Here is a 15,337-nt window from a genome sequence, read left to right as displayed (position 1 = left end):
CACTGTATTATCACAGGCATCGGCGGCAAACTCCCGCTTGGCGCCCACAGCGCGCGACCGCCGGGGGAACGAGTCCCTGGAGAACGTAAGCGTCTGGGCCTCTCAAGGCGGGAGGTCTGCGCTGAGGCCAGTGAGATGCAGAAAGCACGCCCTTCGGGCAGGACCTGCTTTCCCCACAGCCCCGCCCCGGCTCTGGCCTCCAGTGTTCCCCGCGTCGCCGCCGGCCGCGGTTCTCGCGGATTTGGATCCGCAGAGACCGTTACCTGGGCACTACAACTCCCAGAAGGCTTCGCGACCAGGCGGCCTAAGGAGCATTGGAGAACGGCAGGGGGTGGGCCCTAATGGGAACTGCCTGGCAACCCTCGAGCGGACGTGGCGTATGGCCCTACCGGAAGTTCCGGGAAGTGGGCCCGGAGGCTGGTCGGAGCTTCCGGGTTGGTCGCGCGCCTTCCTGCGGCTAAGATGGCGGCCGAGCATCCCGAGCCTCCTAAGGGAGAGTTGCAGCTCCCGCCGCCGCCGCCTCCTGGGCACTATGGTGCCTGGGCTGCCCAGGAGCTTCAGGCCAAATTAGCAGAGATCGGAGCTCCCATCCAGGGTGAGGAGGATGGGAAGTCAAGGGCCGGAAAGTTCAGGCCTGCGGGGAAGCGGAGCTGGTTACCCCGGAGACCCGGGGGCGGGGGTTGGAGGCTGGCCGCGGTGGCCTGACTTGGGCAGGCTGGCCTGCTCGGCCTGACCTACCCCGTTGATCCTGTGCTTTGCTTAGCAGGGAGTCGCGAGGAGCTCGTGGAGCGATTGCAGACTTACACTCGCCAAGTAAGTGTTGGTGGTGGGACATGAGGATAGGCCGAGCCTTTGCAGGAGGCATTAATGACCCGTTACAACTCGGTCTTCGTTGTTTACGAATCTCGGTACAGCAAGTGGGGTCTTGGCTGCTTCTTGTCTGCTGTGTTGTAATTGCTTTTATATATATCGTTTCTCCCCAGAGCCCATTCCGAGCTCTGACAGACAGTCACTGGGTAAATTCTGTTGAATAGACGAGAGCGAACGCTGTTTCATGCAACAGCTCCTTTTAGACTGCCCTAGAGTCTTTTCTTTTTCACAGACTGGCATCGTCCTGAATCGTCCCGTTCTGAGAGGTGAAGATGGGGACAAAGCTGCTCCTCCTCCTATGTCAGCCCAGGTAAGGAGACTGTCTAACTTGATAAGATTCTTTTTTTGTGTGTGTGTGTGTGTGTAATAAAGTTTTATTAAAGTATAAAGGAGATAGAGAAAGCTTCTGACATAGGCATCAGAAGGGGGCAGAAAGAGTACCCTGATAAGATTCTTTTCTACTCAGAGTAGCCCCTCCTCTGAGTGTACAGGGGATGCACCTAGCCCTTTGGGCAGGGAGGTACACTGATGAAAGGACTGGGAACTTTTCAGTTCTTCCTTCGTCCAGATTCTTACTTCCTTTCTCAGTGTCAGCTCCAAATTTCATGTGTCATTTAAGATTCAGCTTAAATATCTGAAAACCTGACATAATCCTCCCCCAGCTGGAAGTAATCACTCTCTTCTCTGCCCTTCCTGTGCAGAGTTCCCATGTTATTCAGTGAGAAATTTGGGCTTACTCTCTGATTTAATTTCATACCGTCTATATTTAATCAGTCATTGGGGCACACTGGGTCTTATTTATTCAAATTCTCTCAATTTCCATGTCTTTTCTGATCCAGGATTTGATTGTTTTTCTGTAGAGCAGTGGCCCTGACTTGGGGTCCCGGGACTTACTTCTATGTGTGGCATAAGAAGGTTTTTATTTTCTGAGGGGATGAGGAGTTTTTAGAAGGCCTTTAGAGGTGTCCCTGAGTCTCCTGAAATTGTATGTGAAGTCTGTGTTCATGATGTTTTTCTGGGGCAGAGTTGATAGCTTTCATCAGTTGGTGCCGCAAAGTTAAAATGCTCTTCTTTCGGTACTGCTGTAGAGTGTTCTTTTCTTTCTTCCTTTGTGTCTGTGGCTGCACTGGGCCTTCACTGCTGCGTGCAGGCCCTTCCAGTTGAACTGAGGACAGGACAGCTGTCTAGTCGTGGTGTGTGGCCATCCCTTCGCAGTGGCCTCTTGTTCCAGAGCACGGGCTCCAGGGTATGCGGGTTTCAGCAGCTGCAGCACACGTGGCACATGGGCTTAGTTGCCCCGCAGCATGTGGAATCTTCCTAGAGCAGGGCTCAAACCCATGTGCCCTGCATTGAGCGGATTCTTAACCACTGGACCTTCAGGGAAGCCCATAGTGTTTTCTTGAATGCAAGAATTGTGTATCATTTGACTTTGAATCCCAGTACCAGGCTTATATGAGTTCCCCAGCAAATGCTTGCCATTATATAAATGCTTCGTAGTTAATGGTCTTATTTTTTACCCCACAGCTCTCGGGGATTCCCATGCCGCCCCCACCCATGGGTCTCCCTCCTCTACAACCCCCTCCACCACCCCCACCTCCCCCACCTGGCCTTGGCCTTGGCTTTCCTATGGCAGTTGGACCCCGCCCGCCAAACCTGGGGCCGCCTCCTCCTCTGCGGGTGGGCGAGCCCGTGGCGCTGTCTGAGGAAGAGCGGCTGAAGCTGGCGCAGCAGCAGGCGGCATTGCTGATGCAGCAGGAGGAGCGTGCCAAGCAGGTAGGGCAGGTGGCAGCCTGAGCCTGGGTCCCACCAGGGTCCTGAAAGGGGAGTAGGGCCTCTGGGGGAGCTGGATCCTGGGGCCACAGCTTCTGGGAAGGTCTGGACCGAAGTCTTTGGGGCCTCAGCTGGAAGAGCAGACCAGGAAGCAGAGTTGTGGCAGACTGGCCAGTGGGGTGTTGGTACTGGTATGAGCTTATTTTCTTTTTTAAGCAGGGAGATCATTCACTGAAGGAACACGAGCTTTTGGAGCAGCAGAAGCGGGTAATGCCTCCCTCATCCTAACCTTTGACCCCCATGGTCTAATCCATCATCTGTCACTCCTAGTGCTGACTGTCTAAAATTAGCAGTGCCATTCAGGTTTCCCATGGAGATCACCTCACCCTCATCTAAGTTCCAGTATCTCCCAAATAATTCTTTCATGTAGCCAAGGAATTGGTAATCTGTGGACTATAGCCTGTTTTTGTATGGCCTGTGATGTAAGGATGGTTTTTATATATTTGAAGGATTGTTTTGGGGAGATGGGGGAAAGGAATTTACAACAGTGTACAAATAACCCAGAAAGCCTAAAATATTTAGTGACTGGCCCATTACAGAAGAAATTTCCTGACCCCTACTGGGCTTCCCCGATGGCTCAGTGGGTAAAAGAGTCTGCCTGCAGGAGACACAGGAGATGTGGGTTTGATCCCTGGGTCGGGAAGATCCCCTGGAGAAGGAAATGGCAACCCACTTCAGTATTCGTGCTTGAAAAATCCCATGGACCAGAGGAGCCTGGCAGGCTATAGCCCATGGAGTTGCAGAATCAGACATGACTGAGCAACTAGGCACTCGTGCATGCACGACCCCTACTAGTCTTACATGATATCATTTTAGGTACATTGGAGAGAGGATTCTGGGCTAATTTAGTCATTTGTATCAGATTTAGTTCAAATGTGTATTTAGTTGTGGAATGATGCATAAGATCCTCAGTTACTGAGATGCATTGTGTTAGCTGTCACTCACTAGGTTATTCAGGAGTATTAGGAGATAAACATTGACAGGAACAAACATGGAGATATTTACAGAGTGTTGTCTTTGCCCAATTTGTGGTAGATCTTGAGGGGTCAGTACAAGAAAATAATTTATTGTTCTTAGAAATAACTTTATCTTTTGGGAAGAAAAATCTTGTTAAAAAAATAGGCAGTGTTTACTAAATATTAAAAAAAAAAGTCATTAGGAACCAGTGTTTTCTTTGGGTTTTTCTTGGTGTCATTTCCAGGAGTTTTCTTTTGTTTTGAGAGGGCTCCTTCATTTAGATCAAGAGTGTGGAAGCATGGGGGTGGCAAGGGTATCAGAGTGCTGGTGGTACCTGATTAATCTGTGCTGGTACCTGATTAATCTGTTAACCTGGCTGAAAGGCTGCATTTGCTGGGGGCTGCCTGCCCAGTGGATTTCCAGAGCTGTGTCCCCAGCTCCTACTTCCCTCTCGTAGGCAGCTGTGTTACTGGAGCAGGAACGACAGCAGGAGATTGCCAAGATGGGCACCCCTGTCCCTCGGCCCCCACAAGACATGGGCCAGATTGGTGTTCGCACTCCTCTGGGTCCTCGAGGTAAGAGCCTAAAAATGGAAGGGAAGGGCAAGGAAGGTGATGGAATTTTTTAACTTAAGTATATATCACAAAAAAGTGCACATAGTGTAAGTGCACAGTTCAGTGAATTTTCACAAACTGAGCACACCTGTACTGCTAGCACTTGGTCCAAGGAACAAGATTATTAGCACCCCAGAAGTCCTCCTTGCCTTCTAGCCCCTTCTCCCCTCCCAAGAGTAACCATTACCCTGGCTCTGAAGCAAGGAAGTAAGTTTTAAAATGTGTGACTTACTCTTCTGACATTAGATGTTTTTTCCCCCCTCTCAGTGGCTGCTCCAGTGGGCCCCACTCCCACTGTTCTGCCTATGGGGGCCCCCGTTCCTCGGCCTCGTGGTCCCCCACCGCCCCCTGGAGATGAAAACAGAGAGGTGAGATTGCAGGGTTCTTCCTGGGAACAGGAGAGTGTTTTAGAAGGGGACTATTTCTGGATTTTTAGAGAAGGACTCGAGAGAAGATGGGAGAACTTCTGGGGGTGGGGTTGGTTGGTGGAGGGGATCCTTGTTTACTTAAAACACAGGTAGGGCAGGAAGTCGGTCGGGTCTGGCAGACATTTCTAGGGTGGGATTCTGGGGTTCGATGCTAAGGCGTAGTTGAATCCACTTGGTGTCCACTGTCGAAGTTCCCAACGCCTGGCCAGCAGCCTTTCAAGTCCAAGAAGTAGAAGTCGAGGAAAAAGGGCCCTGTGATCACCCCCTCTTCCTGGCTTGTCTCTGGCAGATGGATGACCCCTCTGTGGGCCCCAAGATTCCCCAGGCTTTGGAAAAAATCCTGCAGCTGAAGGAGAGCCGCCAGGAAGAGATGAACTCTCAGCAGGGTGAGTCCTAAGGGCTACAAGGACAGAGCCTGCAGAGCTGGGGCTGAGTCTGCCTTCCGCCTCCCTCCCCCGAGGAGGATTCAAGAGAGAAACTGGCTCTGGGGACAGAGGGGTTACCGTGAAGAGATTGATGGCCATCTTCCTCCCTTACAGAGGAAGAGGAAATGGAAACAGACACTCGCTCGTCCCTGGGCCACTCAGCATCAGAGACTGAGGAGGACACGATGTCTGTATCCAAGAAGGAGGTATGGGGGGAGCTGGATCTGGAAGGGATGTTGGAGAGAGGGTTTGGCCACTAAAAGAATCCTGTCCCAGATCTTCAATAGTTAGTAGCTGCTGGGACTTCTTGTGATCCAGCAGTTAAGACTGCGCTTCCACTGCAGAAGGCATGGTTTGCTCCCTGGTTGGGAAACTGAGATTCCACATGCTGTACAGTGAGGCCAAAAAATAGTAGCTGCTGTCTCATGCCAGTTCCTTGTCCAGAGCACCTTACAGATATATATTTTTTTATTCAATTGGCCTAAATCATTTGAATTCTGAGCGTGATACATGCCTCCATTTTAGAACTGAAATAGTTGAGGTTTAGAGAGGTGCAGTACTTTACTCAGAGACACACAGTTTGAGAGGGGCTGAACTTCGTGGTCTGACTTCAAGGCCTCTCTTTGCAGTTGCTTGGGGAAAATTGGGTGAGGTGATTAGGGGTTGGGAGGCAGGCATGGTCTTCGAATCTCTGACCTAGTTGGTTTACCGTGTTTCGGCAGAAAAATCGGAAGCGTCGGAACCGAAAGAAGAAGAAAAAGCCCCAGCGGGCGCGGGCGGCGTCCTCTGAGAGCTCTGGGGACCGAGACAAAGAGTCCGGCCGCTCTCGGGGCTCGGAATCCCCAGCGGCCGATGTGGAAATTGAGTACGTGACTGAAGAGCCTGAGATTTATGAGCCCAACTTCATCTTCTTCAAGAGGATTTTTGAGGCTTTCAAGGTACAAGGAGCAGTGCACTCGGAAGGGGCACTGCTGAGCCGGGGCAAGGTGAGGGGGTGTCTTTTTCAGAACCAGCTTCAGCTGGGGTTCCAAGCTGTCTTGTCTCCTCAGCTCACTGATGACGTGAAGAAAGAGAAGGAGAAGGAGCCAGAGAAACTTGACAAAATGGAGAACTCTGCGGTGCCCAAGAAGAAGGGCTTTGAGGAGGAGCACAAGGACAGTGACGATGACAGCAGCGATGACGAACAGGTGAGGCCACGCCCCCTGTCGGGGGAACAAGGGCTCTGGGGGCGAGTGGCCACGATGCATCCTGCAAGGGACCGTGGTGACCTCTTGCAGGGGAGAAGCCCTTTGGTAGCTTAGGTTTCAGGGTAAGCTGGGAGGTCTCGTATCACCTAAGAGTCCCGCTCACAAGAGAGGATTGTTCTGCTCTAGGAAAAGAAGCCGGAAGCCCCCAAACTGTCCAAGAAGAAGCTGCGCCGAATGAACCGCTTTACCGTGGCTGAGCTCAAGCAGGTGAGGGCTGAGAGGCTGAGGTGCTTCTGCAGGCCCTGGAGCCCAGGAGCTCTGGGAACCTCCGGGGTGTGGGGAGGAGGGCTTTGAAGGAGGCCCAGGATGGGCCCTCTAGAGGAAGGGAAGGCAGGGCAGCTTTAGGTCTGAGAAGCTCGGACTCTGCAGAGGGATGCTGCTGTATTTCCAGCTCGTGGCTCGGCCCGACGTTGTCGAGATGCATGATGTGACCGCGCAGGACCCCAAGCTCTTGGTTCACCTCAAGGCCACACGGAATTCCGTGCCTGTGCCACGCCACTGGTGTTTCAAGCGCAAGTACCTACAGGGCAAACGAGGCATTGAGAAGCCCCCCTTTGAGCTGCCTGACTTCATCAAACGCACAGGCATCCAGGAGATGCGGGAGGCCCTGCAGGAGAAGGTGAGGGCCTGGCTGGCGCTCAGAGCTGCGCTGGGGGATCCACTCCTTAGCTGCCATCTGCTTCAGAATTGTATCTGGCTCCCAAACCCCCCTCCACGTTAACTGTCTGATCGTTGATCCTTTAGTTTAGACGTCAGCACTGCATAGGACACAAGAGGGCTGGGAAGACAGGAGGGGAAGGACAGCTCCTGAAAGTCAGACCTCACCTCTCTGCTCAGCTGGCTCCCTGCCCCCGCTGAGACTGCTGGTTCCTTGCGGCTCTGTTTGCCCCTTTGTCTCCCTGTCCTCCTGCCTGCCTGCACTTTGCAAGCTCTGAGCCACACACCGTGACTCCTTCTGCAGGTTGCTTTTGGCTGTTTATAGCTCTCTGCCTGCTGTGTGAACTGATGCCCTTGAGGCTAGAAATGTATGCTGATTGTTTAACTTCCTAAATTCAAACATTTTGATTAAATACTCTGGTTAGGTCATTAGAGTATTTTTGTGTGTAGTGCGCAGATTCAGGAGGTACCAAAGTACATGGTGCAAAGCCTGCCTCCGAGGTAGACTCTTGTCACCTACTTTTCTGCAGAGGCAACTGATGAGGTCAGTCTATTGATCAGATGGCTTTCAAATATTTAACATACATAGCTGAGGGTGATTTCATATGTTACATCTGTTTTGTTCAATGTGGATCACATTTTGAGGGACTTGAGCAGGAAGGATTTTGGTGGCTTCTGTGATGAGATAAATGAGATTTCCCTCTGTCTCTTTTGGGAGTAGGGATTTGGGCCTGCCAAGAGTCGAACTTGCTGCATACCTTTTATGGTGTGTCTTTTGGCATTCTCCACAGGAAGAACAGAAAACTATGAAGTCAAAAATGCGAGAGAAGGTTCGGCCCAAGATGGGGAAGATCGACATTGACTACCAGAAACTGCACGATGCCTTCTTCAAGTGGCAGACCAAGCCAAAGCTGACCATCCATGGGGACCTGTACTATGAGGTTCGGGAGGGGGCAGGGAGGCAACGTTGGGCCTTTGGTCATGGCTGTGTCACTCTGGGTCAGAAGGGCTCTGGAAGCAGGTACGGTGCCCCCTCCCCCCAGCCTTTGCATTGTCCATCAACTCCCTTTGGATGGGATGGAATTGGAATAAGGTGGTCCTCTGAAGGGGATATGCAGATCGTGTTTTTGAGGTGATCGTTGTTGATGGTGGGTGATTTGGGAATAGAGGGGCCAAGGGCGGGTGCTTTTTAGATACACTTCGTATTGGGATAGGGAAAATTTTTTTTCTTTTTGAGCTTTAACATATTCATCGCCATGGTATCTTGGAAGTTTTGAGGTGGAAGGACCTTGGATCTTCTCAAATGCCTTCATTTAGCAGATGAGAAAGCCAGTCCTTGAACTTGGCCATGTTCTCATAGTGGGTTAATGACTGCGCTGGGAGTCTTGCCTTTCCCCCTCCTTCCTGGCCTTTATTCCTTTCTCTACTGTAGCCAGGGAAAGAACTGAAGAGAGTCAGAGTGGGAATGGCAGCCCCCACCGGGACTCTGTGGATTGGGACTTCTCTTTGTTCTCATGTCCTCTTGCAATTGACCTCCCCGCATGTGTCTGGAGTCCACAGTACCGCATGCTTGGCTTTTTCCTCAGGGGAAGGAGTTTGAGACGCGGCTGAAGGAGAAGAAGCCAGGAGATCTGTCTGATGAGCTGAGGATTTCCTTGGGGATGCCAGTAGGACCAGTGAGTGCCAGTTATCCGACTGGGAAAGAAGAGAAGGGGCTACTAATTGAGGCGGGAGGGAGACAAAAGGATATGGTTGGCCAGATGGTATCCTGTGCTCTTTCTTCTGCAGAATGCCCACAAGGTCCCTCCCCCGTGGCTGATTGCCATGCAGCGATATGGACCACCCCCATCGTATCCCAACCTGAAAATCCCTGGGCTGAACTCGCCTATCCCTGAGGTGAATCCTGTCCTTGCTTTCGTTCTTAGCTGGCTCTACATTTTCACTAGAGGGTGACTTTTTTCTTCTTTCTCATTCTATAATGTGTGTTTTTTTTTTAAAGAAGTAATTTTTTTTTAAACCCTGAGATATTTGTCATAAAATGCATAAAATGTCCGATCAGAATTGATAAGTACAAAGAAGAAAACATACCATCCACATTTCACCAATTAAATTTAATATCTGGTGAATGTGTTACCAGATATCTCTGATATACACATGGATAGACAGACAAAATTTTATCTCAAGAATGGTGTTAAACTTACCGTTATTTTAAAATAATAAAACAGTAAATAGGAAGAAAAATGAACAGAGTCATTAAAGTGAAGACAAAAGAAGTAATTGTTCAACTTCAGATAGAATTTTCTGTTCCTTAACAGAAACAGATTCTAAAAGCTTGCCGAAGTTAGGAAAAATCAGTAAGAAGTTGGAGCCATGTGAAGTACCTGTTTTCAGTTTCAGAGAGTATGACTACAAAGGCTGAAATTATTAGCATTTTTTCTGCTTCCCACCTCCCATCCTGTTACCTTCCAATTTTTGTTGTTTGCTAATTTTGCTTTGTAATGCTTTAAAACATTTGATTTTTCTCTGCAGTTATAATCTCCAGAGTTCCCAAATGTTAATTCTGTACTTTGGAGCATGACTTTTCTCTCGGGCATCAGTGTTTCTTGGAGCCCAGGCATGGAAGTGATTTGCATTTCCTGTCTTGCAGAGCTGTTCCTTTGGGTACCATGCTGGTGGCTGGGGCAAACCCCCAGTAGATGAGACCGGGAAACCCCTCTACGGGGATGTGTTTGGAACCAATGCTGCTGAATTCCAGGTATGGGCCATGACCAACAAGCTTGGTCTTACTTTAGGTCATGAAGTTCAGAGATAGTTGATTTCTAGCTTCATTATCAGAGAGCTGTGTGTTCTGAAGTTTCAAAGTCTGAGAAAGGGGCATACGTTTCCCTGAGATATAACTCAAGCTCTCCACTAGACTAGGCGCTCTCTCTGGGTAGGGATTATTATCTGTCTGTTTACTCTTAAATCTCTCCCTTTTACAGCCACTTGACACAGGATACATGTATAGTAAACATTCGTTGAATGAATGAGTGGTGTTTTTCAGACCAAGACTGAGGAAGAAGAGATTGATCGGACCCCTTGGGGGGAGCTAGAGCCATCTGATGAAGAATCTTCAGAAGAAGAGGAAGAGGAGGAAAGTGATGAAGATAAGCCAGATGAGACTGGCTTCATTACCCCTGCAGACAGGTGGGGGAAGCAGGAGAGTCTGCCTCTTCGCAGTGGTCTGTTTGTGTGTGGGGACCTTGTCTCTACTCCAGAGCTTGTATCTCTCTCCACAGTGGCCTCATCACTCCTGGAGGGTTCTCGTCAGTGCCAGCTGGAATGGAGACCCCCGAACTCATTGAATTGAGGAAAAAGAAGATTGAGGAGGCAATGGACGGGTGAGGGTGCCAGGCAGGGCTGAGAGGGGAGGGTTTTCTAGGTAGACGGGCTGACTTGTTCCTCCTGCCTCCCATGTCCACACCCCCCTATGCACTAGCCTTTTACCTTTTTTTTTTTAACAATTATTGAACACCAGCTCTGTGCCAGGCACTGCTCTAGGCACTGGGGCATCAGCAGTTGAAAAAAAAAGTCAGGTGAGGTAAACAAGTTGTCAGAGAACAAGACAGTTTCAGATGTGGGTCGGACATGTAGTGGAAGGAGGCTGAATAATGGGGTGTAGAGGGCTTTGGGTGGTAGGGGAGCCTTTGGGAAGGCCCACGGAGGAGGAGGTATTTGGGCTGAGAGCTGGGGCAGAAGGAATTGCAGGAGCAAATGGAAGAACACTGGAGACGTTCAAATGTTCAAATAATGTACAATTCTTATGATGGAAATTTCAATTGAGATAATTGACCATTTAAACAAAAATAATAACCATGCAGTAGCCTTCCTTTTTGCAAGCTACAGGGTTCTAGGCTGGCAGTATTTCCTTCTTTGATTGCTTTAAAGGTGCTGCTTTGAGTGCCGTCTTTCTGGCCTGTCCTGCCGGGAGCTCTGTCTTCACCTTCCGTTGGCCCTCTGTGCGTTTGTCATTTTCCTCTGGCTGCTTTCAGGATTCTCTCTTTATCGCTGTTTTGAACAGTATGACGTGCGTTAGTTTTCTTTGGGTTTGTTTCTTCCTTTTAATGGTTTGATAGTTTCTTTTCTTATTTTCTTTTCCGTTTTCTTTTTGGCCTTGCCTCGAGGTTTGGGGAATTTGATCCCTAACCAGGCATTGAACCTGAGCCCTGGGCCCCAGAAAGCACAGAGTCCTCACCACTAGACCGCCAAGGAATTCCTGTCTTTGGATTTCTTTACTTGGGGCTTGTTACACATCTTAAATCTGTGCTGTTATAGTTTTTATTAATTTTGGAAAAATTCTGCCCGTTATTTCTCTAGTTTTTCTGTTTCTTTCTCTTTCTCCTCTCCTTTGGGAACTCCAATTATACATCTACTAGATTTCTTGAAGTTGTCCTGCTGCTCACTAATGACTCTGTTTATTTAAAATTTTTCTCATTTCTTTTTGTATTTCATTTTAGAAATTTTTCTATTCCTGTGTCTTCAAGTTGGCTAGTATTTTTTCCTATTTCTAATCTGACATTAATCCCGTCCAGTGTAGTTTTCATCTCTAGCAGTGTGATTTGGGTCTTTTTATACCTCCTGTGTCTTTTCTTTGACTTTTGAACATATGGAATCCAGTTATGCTAATATGTGAAAAACATTTATCTACTCAGCTGTGCCAGCTCTTAGTTGTGGCACATGAGATTTTCATTGGGGCATGTGGATCTTTAGTTGTGGTATGCAGATTCTTAGATGCGGGTATGTGGGAGCTAGTTCCTTGACCAGGGTGGAACTGGGCCTCCTGCCTTGGGAAGGCGGAGTCTTAGCCACTGGACCACCAGGGAAGTGCCGTGTTATTATAACATTTTAAGGTACTGGCTTGCTGTCGCTAACATCTGTGCCAGTTCTGGGTTGGTTTAAATGAACTGATTGTTTTCCTTGGTAAGAATTGTATTTTCATGCCTCTTTGTCTATTTGGTAATTTTTTACTGAGGTTGTGAAATGTACCTTGTCAGGTTAAGGTTCCTATAAATCTTCAGTTTTGTGCAGGGTTACTACAGTTAAGGTGCTTGGAAACAGTTAGATCCTTTCAGGTCCTGCTCTTAGGTTCCTTAGGCAGGACTGAAGCAGTGCTCAGTCCTCCACTGCTGAGGCACGAGGCCCTGTACTCTGCGCTGTATCCTGTTGACCAGGCCCTGCTCCCAGACTTGAGGGAAGAGCAGGCATGTGTGTAACTGCCAGGGCCTTCCGGTGGTTCTTCTCTGGCCTTGGTACTTTCCTCCCACACAGTCCTCGCCTGACAACTGAGGTCTGGAGGGGGTTCTCTGCAGGTCTCTTGAGTTCTCGAGTCTCTGCTTTTTCTTTTTAGGTCCTCTGTCCTGTGATCTCTAGTCTCCTTGGTTTCTCTGAATCTCCAGCTTCACCCCTTCAACTCCTGGAGTCCTCGGGGCTCTACAAGGAGCTTCTCCTCCTTGTTCTGTAGCCTGGAGACTCTCAGTGCAGTAGGAACCACCTCACTTGTTTCCTGTCTCTCAGGAATCTCCTTTGTTGCTCATGTCCAGTGACTTGAAAACCACTGTTTCATGTATTTTATCCAGTTTTTGATTGTTAGGTGGGAGGGTAAATCTGGTCCCTATTACTCCTTGTCCAGAAGCAGAAGTCTCAAGTTTTGTATATTCAAGGAAGAAAAAGAAAGGGTACTGAGGCTAGGACCTAATGAGCAGGGATTAAATAAGGGCCCAGATTATGAAACTTTTAGGTCACTGGGATGAGTTTGGGTTTATTCAAATAATGATTAGGAGCCGCAGAGGATTTTGGGCAGAGGAGTGACAGGATCTGAAATCTCTGTTTATGGCTGGCTGCTTAGTGAGGATGGATTTTCACCTCTTCCGGGGAGGGGGTGGGGAAGAAGTCATGGTCTGGGTTGATACTGGTATATTTGCTCTTGTTTTTCGAGTAAAATTCTTGAAATAGGTGACACTTTTTCATCTCATGGATCTCCATGATCTGTAGAGGCAGCTCGGACATTATTTTTCCCCTGGGTGTCTTGGAGTCTCTCGGGGGAGCTCAGTGGAGCTCAGTGGGGGCGTTGCCCTTGTTCCTTTTGTTGTCCCTTCTGGAGACCCTTTCGTCCTTTCTTTTTGAGGTTGACCCCCTTGTTTGCCTCCTTGTCCTTCACAGAAGTGAGACGCCTCAGCTGTTCACTGTGTTGCCAGAGAAGAGAACGGCCACTGTAGGGGGCGCCATGATGGGCTCAACCCACATCTATGACATGTCCACTGTGAGCACTTGGAGGACACTGCCTCAGGGAGCTGGGAACGTGGGCAGGAGCTCCAGCTTCCTAGCTTCGCTTTGGAGAAGACAGTGCTCTGATTTCTTTTTCAGGTTATGAGTCGGAAGGGCCCGGCGCCCGAGCTGCAGGGTGTGGAAGTGGCCCTGGCACCCGAAGAGTTGGAGCTAGATCCCATGGCCATGACCCAAAAGTATGAGGAGCACGTGCGGGAGCAGCAGGCACAAGTGGAGAAAGAAGACTTTAGTGACATGGTGGCTGAGCATGCTGCCAAGCAGAAGGTAGGCGCTCACACGGGACCAGGGCTGCCTTTCCCCTTGGGGTGGTGTCCTCTAGTGGTGAGAGGAAGGGAGGACGCAGTGCCTGCTGCCCTGAGCTTCCTGGTTGCTGGGAACCTTTGGAATCCTCTGGTGGGCTGCCCTCTTTAAGGTCGATGAAGCTGAGACACAGGGAGGGGAAGGAACTCGTCTGAGTCTGAGGGTTCCAGTTTCTAGACTTTTCCCACAGATGTATGTAGCCACATCAGGCTGCCCACCCTTGTTTTGGGGAATCAGCGGGTTGTTTAACCTGTTGTGACCTGTTTTTCTCTCTCTCCTACAGCAAAAGAAACGGAAAGCTCAACCCCAGGACAGCCGTGGTGGCAGCAAGAAATATAAGGAGTTCAAATTTTAGGCCCCTGTCTTACACCTGGCCTTCTTTAAAGCCCTTTGCCTGGACATCTGGGCTGCTTCACACTTGGGCCCAAAGAACCAGCTCTCCTGCTATTCCCAAGGCCTTGTCGTTTTCATGTTCTTATTTTAGACCTGTTTTGTAAATAAAGCTGTTTCCCAAGGAAAGAGATGAATATGTAACACTCCTGATCCTCCCTCTTTTAGTCCCCTTCCGCAAAAGGATGAAACCAGCCATTTTCTGTGGCCTAAAGTGGTCCAGTGTCTGGGGGTGGGCACCTGGAGCAGATGTTACAGTTGAGACTGGTGATGAAGCTAAAGCCACTCTGAGACTTTTTTTTTTTAAACCACTGCCCGCTTTTGTAGGAAGGCTCTGGAGGAAGGACCTCCACGTCTGGTTTGACCTTACTAGTGTGTCCTTGGGGACTAAAAATAGCCAGCTTAGTGCCCAGCTGGGCTGAGGAAGTGCAGTGGGCTTGGCAAGTAGGCCAGGTCAGGCCTTTTAACAGACCTTGTGGCCAAGAGTCCAGGTCCTCACCTGGGAGAGAACGCAGCTCAAAACCTCTAGATTGTCCTGAGTCCATATGAGCCCCTGGGTGGTTTCATCAGCCATCTCTAGGTTTTGCAGGTGGGGGCGTGGTTGGGGGCTGCTTTCCTAGGCTGTAGTCCCTTGTGTCCCTGGAAGTCTTTCCGACAGGTAGGACTGGGTGGACCCATGGGTCCCACGGCAGTTGCCAAGCACTGGGGAGAGAAGTCACACAGTGCTGCTGTACCACTCATGCTGGTGTTAAGTGCACCATCTGAGGAGCTGCCATGCGGGAGGCTTCCAGATGCTTCCTGGAGCGGGGAGTGTGGGTGACTCTGGGGAGGATAAGGCAGTTGAGTAAGACCTCAGAAGGAATAGGATTGTAGAAATATAGTTAAGTGATGAGGCAGAAAAACATTACAAGTATAAGAAATTGAGGGCAGAGGTGGGGACTTGGGACTCTTAATAGTTCTTTAGGAGGGGGACATCGCGGTCAGAAAATCAGGGCTTAGCTTTAGAACGTGCCAAAGGCTTTTTGGACTCTAGGTCCTTGAGCCCCTGACCACACTGGGGAGAAGAGGCGGAAACTGCCCGGCCCAGAAGCGTCCAGTCCACCACCGGGTCCCCATCGTGCCCTTTGCTGGTCGTGGCGAAGAAGCCCCCCGGAGCCGCAGGGCTGGTGTGAAGTCGGCGGTCGGAAAGCGGGTTTGGGAAGGCGGCGGGTCGGGCCTCAGGTCTACAGACCCGAGGGGCCGAGGCGCGCTCCCGCGGCAGCCCTCTCCGGGCCGGGACCGCGCCTCGGCCCCTC

The 15,337-nt window shown here is 49.9% G+C and overlaps 1 protein-coding gene across 2 annotated transcripts; it reads left to right on the top strand.

The window, feature by feature from the left end:
- The first annotated feature begins 414 nt into the window (after positions 1 to 414).
- SF3B2 (splicing factor 3b, subunit 2, 145kDa) lies at positions 415 to 14,179 on the top strand. Of its 2 annotated transcripts, none has more exons than XM_010837766.1 (22): positions 415 to 595; positions 767 to 813; positions 1,103 to 1,180; positions 2,395 to 2,643; positions 2,857 to 2,907; positions 4,115 to 4,232; positions 4,539 to 4,639; positions 4,989 to 5,085; positions 5,239 to 5,330; positions 5,847 to 6,062; positions 6,174 to 6,311; positions 6,498 to 6,578; positions 6,763 to 6,990; positions 7,820 to 7,969; positions 8,615 to 8,704; positions 8,817 to 8,924; positions 9,676 to 9,783; positions 10,072 to 10,214; positions 10,307 to 10,408; positions 13,227 to 13,326; positions 13,431 to 13,616; positions 13,936 to 14,179. In XM_010837766.1, exons 1-22 carry the CDS (start codon positions 463 to 465, stop codon positions 14,005 to 14,007), a joined length of 2,688 nt encoding a protein of 895 aa, XP_010836068.1. In that variant the 5' UTR covers positions 415 to 462; the 3' UTR covers positions 14,008 to 14,179. The 2 variants fall into 2 exon arrangements, with proteins under 2 accessions (XP_010836068.1, XP_010836067.1); XM_010837765.1 differs by having other exon boundaries at positions 418 to 595; positions 764 to 813.
- Positions 14,180 to 15,337: the final 1,158 nt, after the last annotated feature.

Source organism: Bison bison, unplaced genomic scaffold (assembly GCF_000754665.1).
Source record: "Bison bison bison isolate TAMUID 2011002044 unplaced genomic scaffold, Bison_UMD1.0 scf7180017864080, whole genome shotgun sequence".
NCBI lineage: Eukaryota > Metazoa > Chordata > Mammalia > Artiodactyla > Bovidae > Bison > Bison bison.
This window is presented reverse-complemented; position numbering and strand designations above follow the sequence as displayed.